The sequence below is a fragment of the Dama dama genome, chromosome 21 (assembly GCF_033118175.1).
Source record: "Dama dama isolate Ldn47 chromosome 21, ASM3311817v1, whole genome shotgun sequence".
Classification (NCBI taxonomy): Eukaryota; Metazoa; Chordata; class Mammalia; order Artiodactyla; family Cervidae; genus Dama; species Dama dama.
In genome coordinates, this window is record NC_083701.1 from 73,383,754 (window position 1) to 73,407,314 (window position 23,561).

The following is a 23,561-nucleotide window of genomic DNA, read 5'->3' on the forward strand; positions in this document are numbered from 1 at the left end:
TTTTGATATTGATATGCTATTAAAAAATTCTCTTTCCAACTGGACTAATATTTGGAAAGGGTTGCTGTTCTTATGTCTATTGATGTGTTTGTGGCTATGTGTGCATATAAGTGTACATATGGGACTTATAAATTTTAAATCTCTGTGGCAATATTTCTGTAACGCTTTTGTGACTTTATTCTTAACTAGTCACTTAAGTTCTAACAAAGTTAGGCACCACCATATTTATAGACTATTAGAATAAGATTCACTAAAAATAAAAATAAGTGCTGTGTACACAGTCTCTAGCACTTACAGGTTAACGGAAGAATAGAGCTAGAGAGCAGACTATTGGAATAGGTTTGCAAACAAGATTTGGAGCCACAAATGCATCATAGGCTGTTCTACACAGATCAAAAACAATTTAGGTTAGGAAGTTGTGGATCATAATATCCATATGTACACTACCATATGTACAAATTAATGTGTACAAACAATACCATATGTAGAAGTGAAATGTGACAAGCAACTCAAACTTTTCACAGTATTTAGAGGTAAATGTGAGAAGACAGCAAAGTAAGAACTGGTTAAGCTTTATCTTAATGACCCAAGTTTGCTTACAACTTGTTTTTATGATAGAGCAAAAGATACATTGCTTAAAATCAGAATTGTGTGTAAATTTCAAATATTTGTATTTAGACATTTAATCCTACAAAAATTTTCACTTATTCAAGCCAGATTTCTTTTCTTCAGATGTAAAATTAGAAGACAGCACTATGAATTTATTGTTAATTAATATCTTTCAGTTGCTAAGTCATGTCCAACTCTTTGAGACTCCATGACTGCAGCATGCTAGGCATCTCTATCCTTCACCATGTCCCAAAGTTTGCTCAAATTCATGTCCATTGAGTTGGTGTTGCCATCCAACCATCTGATCCTCTGTCACCCCCTTCTCCTTTTTCTTTCACTCTTTCCCAGCATGAGGGTCTTTTCCACTGAGTTGGCTCTTTGTATCAGTTAGCCAGAGTATTGGAGCTTCAGCTTCAGCATCAATCCTTCCAATAAATATTCAGGGTTGATTTATTTTAGGATTGGCTTGTTTGATGTAGGATGTAGTTCAAGTGCTCTCAAGAGTCTTCTCCAACACCACAATTCAAAAGCATCAATTCTTTGGTGCTCAGCCTTTTTCACTGTCCAATTCTCACATCTACATGTGACTACTGGAAAAACTATAGCTCTAACTATATGAAACTTTGTCAGCAAATTGACGTCTTTTCTTTTTAGTACACTGTCTAGGTTTACCATAGCTTTCCTTCCAAGGAGCAAGCATCTTTTAATTGTATGGCTGAGAGTCACCATCTGCAGTGCTTTTGGAGACCAAGAACATAAAATCTGTCACTGTTTTCACATTTTCCTCTTCTATTTGCCATGAAGTAATGGGGCTAGATGCCATGATGTTAGCTTTCATGAATGTTGAGTTTTAAGCCTGTTTTTTGCTCTCAAGACTAGAAAAATGACCTGCTACTTTCTCACTCCCAAACCTTCCAAATTAGAATATTATATTCTTTGTATTGAAATATAGTTGAAAAATGATATTATATTATTTTCAAGTATACTACACAGAGATTTGACATTTTCAAAAGATATGAAATGATAACCACCATAAGTCTGGTAACCATCTGTTCCCAAATAAAGTCATTAAATATTACTGATATTTATTAATGTGTATGTTACATCTTATGTGTTATTTATTTTATAACTAGAATTTTGTACCTCTTAATCCCTTTTATCAGTGTTACTCACCCCCACCTTCTCTCCTCCGGCAACCATCCATTTGTTATCTCTATGGGCCAGTTACACTTTTGTTTTATTTTTTTGTTTTCAGACTCCACATATAATTGAGATCATACATTATTTGTCTTTTACTAGCTGATTTATCTCACTAAAACTTAACTTTCTAGATCCATAAATGTTGTAAAAATGTTAATATTTCACTTATTGTTATGGCTGAAAAATATTATACCACACACACACACACACACACACACACACACAATATCTCCTTTATCCATTTGTCTGTCGTGTACACTTAGGTTGCTTCAATATCTTGGCTACTGTAAATAGTGCTACAATATACATTGGGGTGCATAAACATTTTCCAATTAGTGTTTTATATTTGGGGGCAAATACCCAGAAGTGGAGTCACTGGATGATACCTTAGTTCTATTTTTAATTTTTTGAGAAACCTCCATACTGTTTCCCTTAGTGACTGCACCAATCTACACTTTCACCAACAGTCTCAAGGGTTCCCTTTCTCCACATCCTCACCAACACTTGTGACTTTTTAGTAGCCATTCTGATGTGTGCGAGGTGAGATCTCATTGTGAGTTTGATTGGAGTTCACTGATGATTACTAACCTTGAGCAAATTTTCATGTCTTTTGGCCATCTCCATGTCTTCCTTTTTCCTTTTCATACTCTTCATGGGGTTCTCAAGGCAAGACTACTGGCGTGGTTTGCCATTCCCTTCTCCAGTGGACCACATTTTGTCAGAACTCTCCACCATGACCCGTCCATATTGGGTGGCCCTACACAGCTTGGCTCATAGTTTCATTGAGTTAGAAAAGGCTGTGATCCATGTGATCAGTTTGGTGAGTTTTCTGATTGTGGTTTTCATTCTGTTTGCCCTCTGATGGATGAGGATAAGAGGCTGTGGAAGCTTCCTGATGGGACAGACTGACTGTGGGGGAATCTGGGTCTTGTTCTGATGGGTGGGGCCATGCTCAGCAAATCTTTAATCCAATTTTCTGTTGATGGGGGGAGCTGTGTTCCCTCCCTGTTGTTTGGCTTGAGGCCAAATTATGGTAGGGGTAATGGCGATAATGGAGACCTCCTTCAGAATGACTTATGCCTACATTGTGAGATTCAGTGTCCCTGACGCTTTAGCAGGCCATTGTTGACCCACGCCTCTGCCAGAGACTCCCAGGCACACACAGGCAAGCCTGGGTCAGTCTCTTGTGGGAACGCTGCTCTTTTCTCCTGGCTCCCAGTGCACACAAGGTTTTGTTTGTGCCCTCCAAGAGTCTGTTTCCCCAGTCCTGCAGAAGTTCCATAAAAAATCCCACTGGCCAAAGTCAAATTCCCTGGAGGTTCTCAGTGCCTTTGCCAGATCCCCAGGTTGGGAAATCTGTTGTGGATCCTAGAACTTTCTTAACAGTGTGAGAATTTCTTTGGTAGTATAATTGTTCTGCAGTTTGTGGGAGTCTGTTCAGCAAATCTATGGTGGAGCTAATGGCGAGCTCCTCCAAGAGGGCTCATGCCACATGCTGGCATGTCCCAGGTCTGCTGCAACCAGAGTCCCTGTCCCCGCGGCAGGCCCCTGCTGACCTGTGCCTCTGCTGGAGACGCTCAAACACTAAAAGGCAGCTCGGGCTCAGTCTGTGTGGGGCCTCTGGGTCCTGGTGTGCACAGTTTTGTTTGAGCCTTCTGTGTGTCTCTGGTGGGTATGGGGTTTGATTCTAAATGCAGTCTCTCCCCTCCTTCTGTCTTGCTGAGGCTTCTCCTTTGCTCTTGGATGTGGGGTATCTTTTCTCGGTGGCATCCAACATTCTCCTGTCAATAGTCAGTCAGTAACAAGTTGCAATTTTGAAGTTCTCTCAGAAGAGGATGAGCACATCCTTCTATTCTGCCATCACAAGCTCTGGGAGTTGATGATGGACAGGGAAGCCTGGCATGCTGCAGACTATTTGCATGGGGTTGCAAATAGTTGGATGCAACTGAGCAACTGAACTGAACTGACTGATGTCTTCTTTGGAAAAATCTCTATTCAGATCCTATACCTAATTTTAAGCAGGTTTTTTTTTTTTTTAATATTGAGTTCTCTAAGTTCATTTTACAGTTTGGATATTAATCTCTTATTGGAGATATTGTTTGCAAATATATTCTCTCATTCAGTAAGCTGAATTTTTATTTCATTACTAGTTTCCTTTGCTATTCAAAAGCTTTATAGTTTAATGTAGTTGCATCTGTTTATTTTTGCTTTTGTTTTCCTTGCCTGAGGAGACAGATCCAAAAAATATTGCTAATACCAACATCAAAGGACATAACATGTATGGAGTTTTGTGGTCTCAGGCCTTACATTTAATTCTTTAATACATTACTAGTTTATTTGTGTATATGGTATGAGAAAATAATCCAGGTTGATTCTTTTGCATGTAGCTATCCAGTTTTCCCAATAGCATTTATCAAAGAGGCTGTCTCCCTTCTCTGTATATTCTTGTTTCTGTCATCATACTTAATTGACCATGTAAATGTGGGTTTATTTCTGTGGTCTTTATTTTGTTCCATTGATCTATGTGTCTGTTTTTGGCCAGTACCATACTGTTTTTATTGCATTAGCTTTGCAATAAAGTTTGAAATCAGGGAACATGATAAATTCACATTTTTCTTCTCCAGGATTATTTTAACTTTTCAACATCATTTGCGTTTCCATACAAACTTCAGAATTATTTCTTCTAGTTCTATAAAAAAATGATGTTGATATTTTGAGAACAAAATTTTTGCCTCCATTAGATGTTTTTTATGGCTTTTTTCTGGATGCAATTGTAAATGAAATTGTTTTTTTAATTTTTATTTCTGGTAATTCATTATTAGCAAATAGAAATGCAACAGATTTTTATATTAATTATGTATCCTTCATGTTTACTGAATTTATTAGTTCTAATACTTTTTTGCTAGTGTCAAAGATTTTCTACGTATACTAACAGGTCATTTTCAAACAGTGACAGGTTTACTTCTTCCTGTCAAATTTGAAGGCTTTTGATTTTTTTTTTTTTTTTTTTTGGTCTAATTGCTGTGACGAGGACTTCCAAAACTATGTTGGATGAGAGTGGCAAGAGTACACTTATCTTGTTCCTGAAATTTTAGTAAAAAGGCTTTCAGCTTTCCACAACTGAGTATGATGTTGACAGTGGATTTGCCACATATAGGCTTTGCCATGTTGAGATGTTCCTTCTTTACCCACTTTGCTGAGAGTTTTGCCATAAATGAATATTGAATTTTGTCAAAAGCTTTTTCTGCATATATCTAAATGATCATGCTATTTGTTCTTCAATTTGTTAACATGGTCAATTTGCAGATACTGAATCATTCTTGCATCCCTGGAATAAATTCCTTTTGATCATGGTATGTGATCCTTTTAATGTATTATTGAATTTAGTTTGCTGATACTTTGTTGAGAATCTTTGCATTAATGTTTATTAAGGATATAAGTCTGTAATCTTTTTTTGATGCTTTTGTCTGGTCTTTGTAACAGAATAATGCTGATCTCATTGAACGAGTCTCATTCCTTCTTGTTCAATTTTTTTGAATAGTTGGAAAGGGTAAGTGACAGTTTTCTTTAAACAACTGGTAAAATTCACCTTTGAAACCATCTTGTCCTGGACTTTTGTTTGTTGGGAGTTTTTTTTAATTATTATTAGTAGTAGTATTGATTCTCTTTCATTATTGATAATTGGTCTGTTCATAGTATCTATTTCTCCTTGATTCAGTATTTGAAGATTGTACATTTCTAGGAATTTATCCATTTCATCCATATTGTCCATTTTACTGGTGTATAATTTTTCATGGTAGACTCATAATTCTTTGTATTTCAGTGTCAGAGACAACTTCTTTCATTTTTTGTTTTATTTATTTGGGTTCTTTCTCTTTATATCTTGATGAGTCTGATTAAAGATTTGTCAATTTTGTGTATCTTTTCAAAGAAATAGCTCTTAGTTTCATTGATCTCTTGTATTGGTTTTTCCTTGGGGCGGGGGAGATACTCCCCTATTTCATTTATTTCAGCTCTGATCTTTATTATTTCCTTCCTTCTAACTTTGAGATGTGTTTGTTTGTTTTCTAGTTTTTAGGTTTGGGGATAGAGTGTTTGAGATTTTTCTTGCTTTTTGAGGTAGGTCTGTATTATTATCCACTTCTCTCTTAGAACTGTTTCTGCCATCTCTCACTGATTTTGAAATGTTGTGTTTCCACTTCCATTTGTCTTCAGGTTTTTTTTTTTAAATTTTGATATTTTTAGTGACCCATTGGTTGTTTAGTAGCATATTTTTTTGGATACACATGTTTGTGTGTTCTGTATTTTTTAAAAATTGTAGTTGAAAACAATTATAGTTGATTTCTAGCCTCATACTGTTGCAGTCACCAGAGACATATGCCCTAGGGCTGCCCCTATATAATCTGTGAGCCCTCCTCTGTTGAGGTAGGCCTGACTTCTGTGGGCATGCTGGTAAGCAAGGCTCTTCCCAGCCCATTTGACTGCAAGGGCCCGCCTCATGCAGTGACTGTGGCCCAGTGGTGGGTGAGGCTGGGTCCCAAATGCCTGGCCCCAAGACTGAGGTCCAAGGGGCCACAACACTGGTGCCAGCCTACCAGTGGTCACAGCAAGATCCCGTCATGGCTGGCTGTATAGCATAAGGGCAGTGGAGCTGGTGTCAGCCCACCGGTAGGTAGGTGGGTAAGCCTTCAGTTCTAGTAGGCTAGAGAGAGGGATCCTAAATGGCACTTTCCAGCACCAGTGTCCACACAGTGGAACAAGCCCCCAGAATGGCTGCAGCCAGCATCTCCAACCCTACAGGGAGTCCCAGTTGCCTCCTGCCTCTTCAGGAGGCTTTTCAAGATGAGCAAGGGGCCCTGATCCAGGCTCCTCTAAAACTATTGCCTCTGTGCTAATACTTATTAGTGTGAGATTTGACATACACCCTTTTGGAACAAAGACTTTGTTTCCATAGTCTCTGGCTCCCCCAACATACGCCCCACTGATTTTCAAAGCTAGACACTCTAGGGGCTCGTCTCCCCAATACAAGACCACCAGTCTAAGGAGCCCAATTTGGGACTGAGATCCCTCACTTCTAGGGGAGGACCCCTGTTATTGTGGGTCACAGACTGAGGGATGGGGGTCCTGACCTATCACATCTCCATTTCTCTTGCGCATCTTCTTGTGGTTCCTTCTTTATTAAGAAGAATCTCGCAGAGTTTGCAAAAGCCAAAAATTATTCAAAAAGATTTTATTATAGGAAATAAATACTACATTTAAATGAATTTAGCAATTAATGAATGGAAATCTAAAGTATTATTTAGAGAACAAACGAAGATTCTAAGTACTTATTTTACAAAATACTTAAGACAATTGAGGAGAATAATGACAAAATCTGATTACATTACATTTTTCCCCAGTCAATTTTGATAAAAATTACCAATGAAATGTTACTTCCTAAATATAGAGAGTCCTCCCTTAGTCTAGTCCCCATCTTGCTTTGGGTATAGAACTGCCTTCCTTTTTCAAACTCTCAGCTTCCCCAACTTTTGTAACATTTTTCTTTCAGTTCTCACTCTCTGTTACTTCTCAGTTCCTTTGCTTATGCTGTTCCTTCAGTTCAGTTCAGTCGCTCAGTCGTGTCCGACTCTTTGTGACCCCATGAACCTACAGCACGCCAGGCCTCCCTGTCCATCACCAACTCCCGGAGTTTACTCAAACTCATGTCCATCAAGTCGGTGATGCCATCCAACCATCTCATCCTCTGTCGTCCCCTTCTCCTCCCGCCCCCAGTCCCTCCCAGCATCAGGGTCTTTTCCAATGAGTCAACTCTTCACATGAGGTGGCCAAAGTATTGGAGTTTCAGCTTCAGCATCAGTCCTTCCAATGAACACCCAGGACTGATCTCCTTTAGGATGGACTGGTTGGATCTCCTTGCAGTCCAAGGAGCTCTCAAGAATCTTCTCCAATACCACAGTTCAAAAGCATCAATTCTTCTGCGCTCAGCTTTCTTCACAGTCCAACTCTCCTTAAATGTCAGCAAATTCCAAGGCTGTGACCTCCCAGTCTTATGTTGTTCTATATAATTTGCACCATTTCCTCTAGACAGGGGATTCTCCGTTCAGCCTCCAACTGACTTCCAGATCCAAATTTTCAACTGCCTAAAATATTGACTGTATTTTAAAAGATCTTGATTATGCATTCACACCTCAAGTTTACCATGATAAATCTAATATATTTCAATTTATCTTGCAACTTTTTATATCTCCATCTGAGTTGTCCATGTGGTATCACAATTATCTACTTTACTAATTCTATTAGCTTCCTAGGGCTGCCATAACAAATCTCCACAAACTGAGGGTGTTATAGCAATAGGAATTTACTCTCTCAGTTCTGCATACTAGAAGTCTGAAATCACGTTATTGGCAAGGTTGGCCCTTCCGGAAATTCTGAGGGAGAATCTGTTCCATGGTTTTCTCCTAGTTTCTGGTCACTGCCAGCAATCCTTGGTGTTTCTTGGATTGTAGACCCATCATACCAGCCTCTGCCTCTATGGTCACATGTCTTTCTCTGTGTGTTTCTTCCATGTTTTCACTTGGCCTTCTTATAGGAAGGACTCCAGTCATTAGATTACGAGCCCACTCTACTCCAGTGTGACCTCATCATAAACAGTTACATCTGTAAAGACTCTGTTTCCAAGTACAGTCACATTCTGAGGCTCTGGATGGACATGAATTTTGGCAGAACACTATCAATGTCTTACATTCACCAAATTTGACATTTCCTACTGTTACACTAATCCACAGATTTTAACTCAACTTTCTTCCCTCTTCAAATCATACTTTTTCCTCATCACAATTAATTACCATCTTTCTTTTTACAATAACTTTCTAAAACACAGCTAATAATGTTCCTCTTCTGTTTAGAATTCTGTTATGGTTCTTCAGTGGTCTCAATTGACCTTTCAAGCTAAATTACAGGTGATTGGAGATCCTATATTAAAATGTTTGAGCCTTTATTGTCCTCAACAAGGCAGCAACTAACACATTTTTCCTCAGGCCTTTGAGTATCTTCCCTCTACATCATTAAAGTATCATTCCTCCTCCTCTGTAGACTCATCCTTGACTACTATCTAGTCATTTTGCCATCCATTTGTGTTACGTTAAAGCTACAATCTTAAACTAGAGACCATGTATCACAGGGTGCACATGAAAACTTGCCTAGAGCCCTATATACACCAATTGTTTTTAAAGAATCAAGTTCAAAATCTACAATTTACACACATACTCTTTCGTAAAACTGGTATTCCTAAGTCGCCTGCCAATGAGTTTTTCTTTCCTACCTTCCTCTCACGTTGGCTTTTTTCTCAGTTGCCAAAGAAAAGCCTACTTCTAACCCACCCCAACACTTCTATGACACGTTGTCCTGGAGTGCAAAAGTTTTTGCAATCCCAAACACAGGGACAATTGTTAATTATGTAATTTTCTTGCCTCTATCTGATTGAATTTAGGAAGTAAGGAATAGTGTTATAATTCTCTTATTTGCTATCAACTGGTTTTAGAAGTGAGTTTCCTCTGAATTCTTATCAAAGAGAGAAATAAACTGTATTTTAACAATAACTAATTCTTTATTCCTCCATAAGCATGTATTCAGTTCAGTTTAGTTCAATCACTCAGTCATGTCCGACTCTTTGCAACCCCTTGGACTGTACCACTCCAGGCTTCCCTGCTTACCACCAACTCCCGGAGCTTGCTCAAACTCTTGTCCATGAGCCCATGATGCCATCCAACCATCTCATCCTCTGTCATCCCCTTCTCCTCCTGCCTTCAATCTTTCCCAGCATCAGGGTCTTTTCCAATGAGTCAGTTCTTCGCACGAGGTGGCCAAAGTATTGGAGTTTCAGCCTCAGCATCAGTCCTTCCAATGAACACCCAGGACTGATCTCCTTTAGGATTGACTAGTTTGATCTCTTTGCAGTCCAAGGGACTCTCAAGAGTCTTCTCCAACACCACAGTTCAAAAGCATCAATTCCTTGTCACTCAGCTTTCTTCATAGTCCAACTCCCACACAAAATCTAAACGGCTTATCCGTGTCAATCAGAGATGACCATCAATAAACTTTACTCTGATGTTTGTTTATCAAAATTTATAAAATATATTTACTGTTTCCTAAATTCTTCACCAAGGAGTTATGAGGAATAATTCTTTTAAAAATATACAATATGAACTAGAATTATCAAATATAACTCAAAAGAACCTGTGTTGTATAAAGCATATTTCATTGGTTCCCTCATACTCCCATACGATTTTTTATTTTATGGACTATTGTTTCTTCATCTCCATTTTTTCATTCATTTACAAAATTACCTAAGGAGAAATACATTTATAACTTCTGTATGTACATTGGTGGAGAAGAAGATAGGCAAGGATTACTGTAGAAAAATGCTGGAAAAAACAGAAAAGGTGGAATAGATTAGCATACTGATGTTCAGCTAACACAAAAAGAAAAATACAGAGTATGTGAAATATAGCTATGGATTAGAAATAGTGACGTGCTTTATAATACAATTTTCAACATGCAACTGTGAGATATGTTTGCACAGTACAAACTGGTGCTATTAAGGGCCAATTATATGATCAAATAAGACATGGATAATTCAGGAAAAGAAAAGCATTCCCTTTAAGTCTTAGTGCTTGAATTAGACATTTTGACAGTTTGAACATCTGACTTTACAGTCAGTAATCCACCAAGCCTCAACCTTACTTTTTATGGATTTTTTTAGTGCACTGAAGTACATCAAAAAAGGTCAAAGAAAAAGGTTGAAAGTAGTGGGTTTATTTATTCAACAAACATTTATTAAAAATATACCTTGTCCTAGATCTTGCAAAATATAAAGAAAACATACAGTTCCTGATCTTGAAAATGTCAGCCTAGGATAATGTCAAATACAAACAGCTTCAAAAATCCCAGATGCACTAGATCACCAAGACCTTGTTGTAAGAATTGTATTCCTGAATGCTTCCGAGTGTTACAAGCAAGGTCCTATCATACAAAAATCCTACAAACCCATGAATTGAACACACACACATATACTTATAGACGCAATTCATCTTTTCCATATAACCACTACATACAAGCCTCTCTTTCTGAATTCAAATTTTTATTAATGTTCTCATAAATCTAGTCTCTTGTAATAGTAATCTTTGTGAATTTAGTCTCTCGCAATAAAAACTTAGAAATTATGCTTGATTCTTTACTTGGATTTATCCAAAAGACCCAGAAAGTTCAAATTCTTTTATTTCTGCCTCAAAAACACTTCTTTAGTCCATGTTTCCTTCATCAATTCTAACCTAACCTGTTAGCTTCCTTCCTTGCTTATATGCATTTACACTGCTCCTCTTCAATTCTCCCGCTATTGCTACCTTTCCTTTTCTCATACACCTCATTTGCTTGGCATTCTCCTTTGGTTCCCATCAGCCTAGAGGTCAGTGTTTAAACCCTTAAGCAGGTTAAACAGGAACCATCATAACCTGAGCCCGCTCCCCTTTTCAGACCTAACCACTACCGCTCCTGCCGCCCCCCAACCTGGCCCCCTACATGCACACACTGCCTTCCAGTCACACCAAAACACTTGCTCAACATGTCATATTTATTTCACATTTTTTGAACATGTTGTTCTCAAGGCCAGGAGGGGCCTCGTTTCACTTTTCTGTCAAAGACATTCCAGCCCTTCCAGACTTGTGGTGCTCTCTCTGTGGGGTCACTCTGATCCCCAGGCCAAGTTCAGTGTGAGCATAGCATTCTGTATGTATTTTTATCGCTCATAATTAGCTATTTATTTACATCCTTGCTTCCCCCACTAAACTGTGAACATCCAAAGGGCTAGTCTCTGTTCAACATATCTTTCTATTTCCAGCACGAAAAGTAGAAACTCAATAACTGTTTGACAAATGAACAAGCTTCTAGGCATACTAAGATTTTAAGCAGAAATTTATGCCATGATATAAAGGACAGCAAGTTTTCATCAGAAAATAAAAATGCTTTCTTGGTTTTGTGGACTGAATGCCCTCCTATTTCTGTATTGCGTACGATGTATCAGGTTTTCTTCCATCTGCTCCATCTGCTCCATCCTTGAGTGGTTTATAAAGGTCTTAATGGGACACAGACACACCTGAAGAATCTTGATGCTGAAGCAGGACTTTAGACATTTGAAAGAGGTGCAAATTATACTATGATAATTGTAAGTGGAGAAAGAAAGACACCAATTGACAGGGAATTTGTAAATAGTTAGGTGTGATATATTTGTGGACCTGGTGGAAAATGGAGAGGGGTTCATACTAGAGTCATTTTTAAATAGAATGCACAGGCTACCCAGTTCCACTGTGAACCCCATGGGTTCCCATTTGGAAGGGAGATGGAAAAAGCAGACATGGATGTGAGAAGGTGAGAATGGATGGAACTTACGTGGGTCTATGTAGACCCAGTGTTAGACTCAGAAGAAGAGTCGAGAGTGAGTTAGAGCTTTGAGGATAAACTCTGAGGAAACATAGATCATTATAAAATATACTAGTTTATAAAGTAAGTCCACTCCATACAAGCCTTCAAGCTGCACACTTTCAAAGATGCAGACATGTGTTTGCATGTCCAGTAGTGTAAGTTAGCTCACGTGTCTGACATACATTGGCACATGCGTGCAAACTCCACAAGTGGTTGTACTTTGGGGCAATTTGTTGTACAGTGCTGTATAGAGTAGTAGAGTATCTTTATTTCAAGCCCAAGATGTCCAGAAGCAACTGTAAAAGCAGCTGTGATATAGCTGCTACTGCTAAGAAGTGCCAAGCAATAACAATGGAATCAGAAAATAATTGAGAGAGTAGAGTGAGGCAGAAAGATGGTAGACATCACTTGTTCTTACAACAGGAATTGTTCAACCATCAACATGGTTCTAAAGAAGAAGGATGAACTCATGGAGCTTGTGAAGTCTGCTGTGCTGATGACGTCAACAATGAAATCGAAGAAGCAAGGAAGAGTGATGGAGGAGGTGCAGAAACTTCTCTGTGTCGATGCAGGATCCGCATCAGCGTCGAGTCCCACTCAGCTTACTTGCCTCAAGAGAGAGCTGAGAGCCTTTATGAAGACTTGAAGAAGACACATGGTGAAGAGTCAGACGGCACGCCTTTTAATACCAGCCATGGCCGATTTCATCAGTCCAAGGCTAGAGCCAACCTTTACAGTGTAAAAGTCAGTGGCAAGGCAACAAATGCAGATATGGTAGCTGTCTAGAAATTTCCTGAAATGCTTTTTTTGAGAAATTATTGATGAAGTCATGTATTTATCCCAGCAGGGTTTTAATGTGGATGAGACAGGACTGTACTAAAGACGATGCAGACTAAAGTTGCATCAGTAAGGAGGAAGAGAGATACCGGGCTATGAAGCAGCAAAAGATAGGCTAACTCTTGTTTGGTGGTAATGCTTCTGGTGATATGAAGCTGAGGTCTCTCTTAGTCATTCTGAGAATCCAAGAGCCCTTATAAACATAGCCCATGGACTTTCTTCCCATTGTGGGGAAGAGTGCTATAACCCCAAAGCCTGAGTTACACAGGCAGTTTTCCAGAACTGGTTTTTTCACCACTTTATCCTGGAGGTAGAGAAATATTGCTTGGAGAAGGACATCCCATTCAACATTCTTTTGCTGCTTGACAATGCTTGGGTCACCACCACCCCCACCCCACCCCCAATTCATGGACAACTTTCATCCTAGGATCAAAGTACTACATAGGTCATTCATCCAACCTATGCACCAGGGAACTATAGTGACTTTCAAGAAACATTATTTACATTACACTTTGTCAGGCAGTGAAGACAAGGAATGAACCAGGAACAACCCTGTGACCACATTGGGAGGACTGTAACACCTGTCTGGTGGCTCAGACAGTAAAGAATGCACATGCAATGCAGGAGACCTGGGTTTGATCCCTAGGCTGGGAAGATTCCCTGGAGGAGGGCATGGCAACCCACTCCAGGATTCTCATCTACAAGACCATGAAAGCACTGGTTATGCTTGGCACGAGGTTACAGCTGTCACCAAGAATGGTATTTGGGAGAACCTTTGTCTGCAGTTTGTTCACAATTTTCGTGGATTTAAGAGTGCATACGGAGTCCAAAGAGGTCTTCAGCAACTTAATGACCTTCACTGAAAAGCTGGAGCTAGGTCTGCAAGAGGACGACTTCACTGGACTCCCTGCTGTGCAAACACAAGAGACTTACTAATGAAGGCCTGAGGGCATTGGAGGCTCAGAGGAAGACCAAAAAGAAACAAGAACAAAAGGAAACAGTCTGTCACTGTTTCCACTGTTTCCCCATCTATTTGCCATGAAGCGATGGGACCGGATGCCACAATCTTAGTTTTCTGAATGTTGAGCTTTAAGCCAACTTTTTCACTCTCCTCTTTCACTTTCATCAAGAGGCTCTTTAGTTCTTCTTTGCTTCCCGCCATAAGGGAGGTGTCATCTGCATATCTGAGGTTATTGGCATTTCTCCCAGGGAAGGCAGAATTGAATCCAGCAAGGGTCAGAAGCTCTGCCACCAGTGTGGTATGTGAGGGACACTGCCGCTCGCCCTGCCTCCCACTGCTGACTGTCCCCCACCCCACCCCTCCTCCAGTCAGCATCTCTTCTGGCCTGCTCACTCGATGCCAGCCCCTGGATGCCAGATGTTGCACTGTACCACTGTACCCTTCAAGGTACTACACTGTAAGATTAAAAATGTTTTCTTTATTTTGTGTTTGTATTTTACATATTATTTATGTGAAAAGTATTACAAACCTATTACAATACAGTACTACATAACCAATTGTGTTAGTTGTACCAAGGCTAACTGAACAAATTGGACTTACGAACCCACTCTTGGCACTCGTCTTTATGCAGGGGACTTACTATATGCTTTATTTTGTATGTTTTCTTAGAAGGGAAGTTTATTAAAGCATGCTAGATATAGTAGTTTTCTACTATAGCGTCACACATTATGGCAATTCTAGAGACTTAAAACCGCAACCAGGTACTAGCTCACATTTCCATAGCTCAGAAGTTTGGGTGGGCTTGGCTAGGTTCTCTGCTTTAGGTGTCACACAGTTGAATTTAATGTACCAGCCAGGCCTGGCTGGGCTCTTATCTGGAGGCACCAAAGAATAATCCACTTCTAAGCTTATTCAATTATTGGCAGAATGCAGTTTCTTACAGTTGTAGGACTGAAGTCCTTGCTTCCTTGCTGTCTACTAGCCAGGGATCACTCTCAGCTCCTAGAGGCTTCATGCAGTCCTTATGAGGGGACTCTTTTCTCCTTCAAAGCCAAAAATGGAGAATTTCCCTCAAATGAAACTCCCCTTGTGCTTCAAATCTCTGACTTTCTGCTCTGTCACCAGTTGGAGAAATTGTCTGCTTTTAAAGACTCATTTGATTACATCAGACACATCTATGTAATTTCCTTATCTTAAAGTCAACTGAGCCACATAATGCACCGTAGTTACTGTAAACGCCACCGTATTCACTGTCCCTGGGATTATACAGGACATGCAAACCAAGGAGACATCTCAGAACTCTGCCTACCATGTCAGCTATACATTTTTTTCTCCTCATGATACAATCTAATGACAGAATCACAGAATCAGTTCAGTTCAGTCGCTCAGTCGTGTCTGACTCTTTTTGACCCCATGGACTGTATCACAGAATACTCATTTTCTTTTTTTGGATTCTAGTTTTTCAGTGGGAAATCTGTATTGCACAGGCACTATATCCAGCAAATTTTATTCTTGAGTTGTTCTATTCAGCTGTAGAAAGGAGCAGTTAATACAGTATCTTGGGTGTATAGGAAAGAGGAAGAACCTTAATTCCTCCCTGTCTGTATCTCCTTATGGATCTGACTCTGTCACCTTTTTTTTTTTTTTTTCCATTTCATCCAAAAAGCAAACCACCTGTGGCCCCTGTTATTAATGACTACACGGATGCCCAGCTACACAACCTGGTAAGAAGACTGCGTCAAAGAACAGATTTCTACAAAAGAAAACTAGTGGAAGGTGATATGTCCTCACCTGAAAGCAGTCCCCAAACTGGTGAGTGCAGTTACCTCAAAGTTCTGGGACGAAGGTTATGAGTGGGTATGTATCAATATTTTGCAAATGGTTTCGCTTGGGCTTCCCCAAAAGCAGTTTCCCCAAGACAATGACTTAGCTAGGAATATTTTACATTGAGGGTGGTGCTGGAGGTAAGACAGCAGGAGAAGAGAAGGGAGTTAAGACAATAAAGTGTGCTAACGGCAGGGTTACTGTGGAGGGCCGCTGGGGCTTGATTCAGCTGAAAAGCTGTGTGGACGACACATAAGAATCACCCTGATGGAAGAGGGAGCTGGGAGATGAGCCCAGGAGCTCCTGTCCTTCTCGGCTGAGGTTGCTGCCGGGGCAAGCTGCTGATGTGTTGTGCTGTGCTGATTCACTCAGTCGTGCCCGACCCTTTGTGATCCTCTGGCTGCTAGCGCACCAGGCTCCTCTGTCCATGGGATTTCCAGGCAAGAACACTGGAGAGGGTTGCCATTTCCTAGTACTCCAGCACTTTAAGCAAGCCAGCTGGGAGACAATGCCCTGGCAGGGATATAATAGTTTCTTTTTAAAGAGAAGAGGCTAAAATATAGTCATTATAGCTTTATAAAGATATGCTGAAAAGAATGTTTTGAGCTTTACTTACCCATAACTGTAAAGACATGAATAAAGCTAAAGAAGCACTAAGCTAAAACCTGTGGAATGGTGTATATTTGTAAAGTTTCTGTTCAATGTGAATTCAAAGCACTAACTACTTATGCTCCAAAATACGTGGGAATGAGGCTTGTATTTAAAATATCCTATTTGCAACACCTTGAGGACATTTAAGTAAAACTTTAAACCTGCTGCTGCTGCTGCTGCTGCTGCTGCTAAGTCACTTCAGCTATTTCTTTCTAAATTTCAGTGTTTTCGTTACTTAGGTATTTTCACAAACGACAATATTGTAAATGTCATAAAACGCCTCATGTGCCGGCATGAAGGAAGATTACAAAATGTTTTCATGCCAAACAATCTAAACTTTTTCCTCCCTATGCTAACTTAACCTCTTAAAAAATCTTTTCATCTTTTTTTCTCCTATAAAGCAAAGCCCACAGTTGTATCATCAACACAAGAAAGCAGTGCTAAGCTTAAAGAAGAGCATTCCCAGAAGGTGCCCCTGACCCAGCACCTAAAGCAGCTCAGACTTCCAAAAAGCATAGATTCCTACACAGGTACTGTCAAGGAGTGGACTGTCTCAGTGGGAGGGCTGGCTATTCCCAAGAACCCCTGAAACCCAAGGTCACAGATGGCTTCCATGTTCTCTAGCCACTATTCTGAGCCTGTCTAGAAACCAGTATTTAAACTGTATTGTCTGCAATGGATCATTTGCCCCTTTCTGGTGAAAATAGGATATAAAAATATTCCTGTCTGTTTTTAAACACTCCAAAGCCTGGCCAGTCCCTAATTATCTTTGAAAAGAAGCATTCAGCAATATGTTTATTGAACACTCTTCCCATTAAAAAAAAAAAAAAAATCCTTATGAAGTATGTCATCTTCCTTGACCCCAGCCTCCCCGGGCCGAGGAAAGCCCTGGGCGCAGTCGTGGACCGCCCTAGCCGCTGACTCACCCCGTTCTCCACCTCAGTCACCCCCGGTGAGCAAGATGCGGCCCTTGGTTCACAAGCCCTGGGTGACCCTGCAGCTCCACTGCGGACCCGCTGAAGGCCGCCGGCTGCAGTTGCAGACACAGCGAGGCCTGCGACTTGTCCTCCGGTTCCCCTGCCCTGATGCTAATCGTGCGGTTACTCCGGCAGAGCGACGCAGTGGCCACTTCTCTAGGAAACAGGAAGGATGCCCTCCAAAGTTAGGAACGCTGCTAAGATCATCTAACATCCCTCCTAAAGCCGGGGGCCTCGGCTCTAGGGGCAGAACCTCGTGATTGTTGTAAATAGAGCATCTTACAGAAATTGCTTCCCTCCAGCGGGGAGTGCCCCAACTTCACCGAACTAGGCACAGAATGGTTTTAATGCCATGTGGATCGCTCCTGTCACTTTTCTTCCAGATCGAGGCTATCTCCTGTGGCTCTCGCTTGTCACCATCGCCTTTAACTGGAACTGCTGGTTTATACCCCTGCGAGTGGTCTTCCCGTACCAGACAGCACACAACGCGGGCTACTGGCTCATTACCGACATCGTGTGCGATACCATCTACCTTTTCGATCTGCTGTTAATCCAGCCCAGGCTCCAGTTTATGAGAGGAGGAGACATAATAGTAAGTAGGGGCTCGGGAGAAGCAGAAACTGACAAAGGAATATCAAACACTGAACTAAAAAAACCAGTTAACGTTTGCTTGTTGTTAATTTAACGTCTGAGGGACTGCACGCCTGGGTCTTGAACCACTAGAACCATCAGAATAGCAACAGCGGTAACAAAACAGCCCGCTGCGCCCTCCCCTGTGTCGGGCTCTAGGTTCCTCATTTTAAAAATAACTACAGTAGTACCTTCATATTGTCCACGGGGAGACTGGGTGAACTGACGCCCGGAGGGTGCCTACAACTGTGTCTGCCGCCTGTCTCCTTTCCGCACCTCACTTTCCAGATCCATCACACCTCATTCCTCGGCATCAAGCGCCCTGGTCCATCCACCTCGGAAAGAGCATTCTCACCCTCGTCTTCTCCTGGATTTATTCTCATTGTTGCGTGAATTTCACAGTCAAGCCAATCAATCTAAGACAGAAAGAGAAGAACAAGTTTTCACAAGTACACGCCCACATCTCCTATACTCCCCTGCCCCCCAGGCCCCTCCCAATTCACTAAAAGGATGCTGCTTTTCCAACCCACGTGCCCTGGGGTATCTTCGCCACAGTCCTGGCGAGGGCTGCAGAAAACAGACCCTCCGGGGTCACCCTGGGCTGAGCGGAGCAACCAGGTGCGCGGCACCTTGGGCTTGTACACGGTTTTGAAGAAAAAAGTGGTAGGTTCCTTAACCTCCTGAATATTTTCTTTTGAATCCTTAGATGACTTTAAGTTATCAAAAAGCTGAAAGGAGTAGTTTTGCTTTTTTTTTTTTCTTTAAAAATACCATTTGATGGAGAATGCCTTCTGCAATTGAAATCTTTCCTAGGAAGAAATTCTAAAGGTCAGAGCTAAAGTTATAGCAAAAATCTATTCAAAACATGCCTTGTGCGGACTTCAGCGCGTCGGTTAACTCGGCACTCCTCTGAGCGCACTGGCAGGTTGATGAACGATGATGACCACACACAAATCAGAAGGAAACACGCCCCCCCACCCCCACCCCCCGAGAAAGTGAGCACTAATTTCCACCTCCATTAGATGTGCAAGAGGGGAAGAAAAATCAATGTATGACAAATGGAAAATGACAAAATCAGCAAAGGGAAACTTTATTTTCAATTTTCGAAGACATCTTTGCACATAATGGAGTGTTAAAACCAAGAAAAATAACCAATAAAAATACACTCAATGGGCTCCATTTAAAACTCATTATCACAAGACACTAATATAGAGCAGGAACTAATCGCTTTGTTTGTTCAAATGAAATTTAATGGTTTCTTTAATTCAGAGTAGGTAGCTTTAGACTTTGAAACGTGATTACATGTTGCTAAGAGGACAATCCAAGTTGAGTACCCAACCTGAAAGTCTCACTGCAGTTGAGCTATGTGACCTTTGTTTTACACCACCAAATTATTCATTCAACAAACATTTATTAAATACCTACAGTTACCAGATACTCCAGGGCAGAGTACAGAAATATTAACTCCCCAAAGGCTTCAGGGAAAATAGAGATCAGATTGAGTTCTGGAGGCCACAACAGAGGGAATGGTGAGTGTTTACAAGTTTTCCACAGTATTTATGTGCAATATCCTTCTTCTGAAAATGGTGCTGCATAGAGAGCAGAATTTTGATTCAAGGACCAAAAAAAAAACCTCATTTAAAATGTCCTTTATAGACAGCAGGAGTAGAGCTGGGAATGACCGTGGAGGTTATTTAGATTTGAGATTTGCACTCACAATACTTTGCTCAGCCTGCCAATCACGGGGATCCATGGAAACCCTCACCACCTTCTGTGAAAGAGGTGAAAGGTTAGCCGCTCAGTTATGCCTGACTCTTTGCGACACTGGTGGGACCATAGCCCACCAGGTTCCTCTGTCCGTGGAACTCTCCAGGCAAGAATAGCCATTCCCTTCTCCAGGGCATCTTCCCAACCCAGGGATCGAACCCGGGTCTCCTGCGTTGCAGACGGATTCTTTACTTCTGAGTCACCAAGGAAGCCCTCCTAGTGACCACGTCTATCAGGCCTGCCCTTTGTCAACTGCCTTTGGTGAGGTAGTTGCTATTTATAAACTGATCTGAAGAAAAGTAACCACTCTCTTCTCTTCGCTCTGCAGATTTTACTCATATTTCTGTTATTTAATTGGTATATAACCATCAAGCTCACTATGACTTAGTAGAAATAAATAGTAATAGACTAGGATCAAGTTTCACCTCTGAAATTAACTTACAGTAATACTTGAAGAAAATAAATTCATCCCTTCATTGTGTACTATCTTTGTCATCCATAAAATAGAACTATTACATCCACCTCATAAACTTATTGTGAAGATTAAATAAGACAACATGAACACCTAGCCCAGGGTCTGGCTTCTAGAAGATTGCAGTAAAGTGCTGACTGAATCAAATGAATGGATGTTTACACATTAACTTCCTTTCATCTCCTATTTGTATATGTGGTCTCCTTTCTTACCTGATAAGTTTCCTGAGAGTAGGGACAGTATTCAATTCATTTACCTTAGGATATCAGAGGGTATATTCAAGATATATTTGAAAGAGTGAGTGAATGGAGTCTTGGCTCAAGGATGTTTTTTTTCCCTTAAATAACTGTTTAATCTACATTGTAGTTATTTTATGGGCTTCCCTGATAGCTTAGATGGTGAAGAATCCATCTACAACACAGGAGAACTGGGTTTGATTCCTGGATCAGTAAGATCCCCTGGAGGAGGGCATGGCAACCCACTCCCGTGTTCCTGCCTGAAGAATCCATGGACAGAGGAGCCTGGCAGGCTACAGATTATGGGGTCACAAAGAGTCAGACATGACTCAAAAAATTCATAAAAAGAATTATTTTATATGATAGTATTATTTTTGAAACATTTATATCTGTTCTGTGTGAAATTATGGAGTGTCTATGAATTTTTTAAAAGAAGAGGTGAACAATAAAGGGAATGGCTACCCACTCCAGTATTCTTGCCTGGAGAACCCCATGGACAGAGGAGCCGGGTGGGTTACAGTCCATGGGGTCGCAGAGAGTTGGACTCAACTAAGTGACTAACACTTTCACTTTTCACATTTTAAAAATAAGTGCTTGATTGTCCTCAGTTAGCATACTGATCTTCAGAGGGCTAACGATGCCAGATATATTTAGTGTGCCCAGAAGAGAGGTTTCAGAAACCCCAGACAGCATTTTCATATAATCTAGCAAGTTTTAGCACACTTCCATTTATTGCATCACAGGATCAGAGACAACCCTGAAAGCAAAGGTATGAATATGCTAAGAAAAGTCTTCCAGAGTTGAAGGATATGGTCACACTTCAACTTAACTTCTTAGCACTTGAAATGGCTGCTTGTTCCATGTAAGCTTTGAAGCAACTGACTCATCTTACTCAAGCTTGGTACATGATTCAGCATAAACTTATATATACATATCTATGTCTACCTGTGGCTCAGGATGCCATTTTGTTTCAGAGAAAACAATTGTTAAATAAGTTTGTCATATATTTTCTAGCACACTTCTGTAAAATTTGATAGGTGCACGTGAATAGAAATTATCACTTTAAAAAATGAGGTGGTGGGACAGGAATTGGGAAGTTAGCTAACCAATTTTCAGCACTGCTCAATAGCAGCTTAAAACTTCTGAACGTGGACAACCTGGATGTTAGAGGATGCTGCTTTGATGTGTCCAAGTTATAATATTTTGGTTGAATAATTAATAGTACACAGTTTCTTCCTACCTATAGCTAAAATCGAAAAATATAAACTCGATAGTAGTAATAGCAATAGTAGTCACTCAGTTGTGTCCGACTCTTTGCAACTCATGGACTGTAGCCCTCCAGGCTTCTCTGTCCGTGGGATTTCCCAGGCAAGAATACTGGAGTGGGTTGCCATGTCCTTCTCCAGGGGATCTTCTCAACCCAGGGATTGAACCCACGTCTCTTGGGTGTCTTGTGTCTCTTGCAGTGACAGGCAGGTTCTTTAACACTAAGACCACCTGGGAACCCCATCAGTCCAATATTAGCATCAATTCCTTTAGGTCTGAACATTAATGAATGTCTTTCTATTCCTCTACCTCTTACCACACATTTATTGAGCACCCATTATGTGTTAGACATTGTGTTAGGAACTGAGAAATAGAGGACAAAATATGGTCCCTATCTTTTTAAGTAGCTCAGAGGATGAAGGATAAATAGAAAAAAGAAAAATGGTGGCATTTTGTGATGTGAGTCATGACAGAGGTGAGCCCTGGGTGCTATTTGATACAGAGAAAACCATCCAATGGAGGGACCACTTGGTCCAAATTTTGATGAATAAATTGAAATTATCTGTACATCACTGTTCCCCTAAAAGAGGAAAAAATATGTCCCAAGCTCTGGGAACAGCATGAGTCAAGGCATCAAGGTAAGAAACTTTGTGACGCGCTGCTGAACAGAGTAAGTATGACATGCCGCAGGAGGTGAGTGGACAGAGAAAGCAGAGCTTTGTGTACATGAAAGGGAGCAGACTGTTTTTTCTTTAGGTCATGTGAAGTCATGAATAAATAGAATTGTTAGTGATCCAAAGAGATCATCTCACTGCCATTGTAGAATTGATCAAAGAGAGCATGACTCAAGGCAAGGAAACCAGAGCCAGAGGAGAAAAGAGGCGTGAGAACAGGGCTTCCCAGGTGGCATGAGTGGTGAAGAACCCACCTGCCATTGCAGGAGACCTAAGAGATGTGGGTGTGATCCCTGGGCATGAGAAAATTTTAGGAAGGAGACCCAGTAGAACTTGGTTGCTGGTTGGTTGAGGGCTGAGCGAGAGTGTATGGTGTGGGCTCACTGACTAGCGGAGAGGAAAACGTGCGTAGGATACTCAGCAGAAGAAGGAGCATGGTTAGGCTTCAGGGAAAAAGGAGATGATGCTGCATTCATGTTTGTTGAAAAACTGATAAGTGAGGAGGCAGTTGTTGGACAGGCTAACGGCTCCAGAAAGTGATATTAAGTGGAGGTAGAGGTTTGGTAGCATCAACATACCTAGTGAACTTTGAAACTCTGCAAGTGGATGAAATGCCCCAGGAAAGACAGTAAATATGAAGAGAAAAGAGAAGAAGGTTGAATCCTGGGAAATATTGATTTTTAAATGGTTAGTCAAAGAATGCAAGCAGGACACTGAAAAGTTGAAACTGAAGAAGTAAAGTAAATTAAGAATGGCATTACAAAAAAAAAAAAAAAGAATGGCATTATGGATTCTTGGGAAAAAGAAAGTTTCATAGATAAAATTGTCCCCAAAAAGTCAACTGCTTCAAAAGTTTTATTCATCTCTTTGTTCCTTTACCTGTTCATCCACTCAAATATTTATTGAGCTTTTAATATTTATAGTCACTAGTTATACACAGTTGCTAAACAAAATCAACCCTGTCCAGAAATAGATTATCAT

The 23,561-nt window shown here is 40.6% G+C and overlaps 1 protein-coding gene across 1 annotated transcript in view; it reads left to right on the forward strand.

The window, feature by feature from the left end:
- The window catches only part of CNGB3 (cyclic nucleotide gated channel subunit beta 3), a 181,905-nt gene that overhangs the window by 69,109 nt on the left and 89,235 nt on the right, over positions 1 to 23,561 (forward strand). Inside the window, exons 4-6 of the mRNA XM_061122877.1 lie at positions 15,750 to 15,895; positions 16,960 to 17,088; positions 17,919 to 18,127. Coding sequence (XP_060978860.1) covers positions 15,750 to 15,895; positions 16,960 to 17,088; positions 17,919 to 18,127 — 484 coding nt within the window. The remainder of the gene's footprint in view (positions 1 to 15,749; positions 15,896 to 16,959; positions 17,089 to 17,918; positions 18,128 to 23,561) is intronic.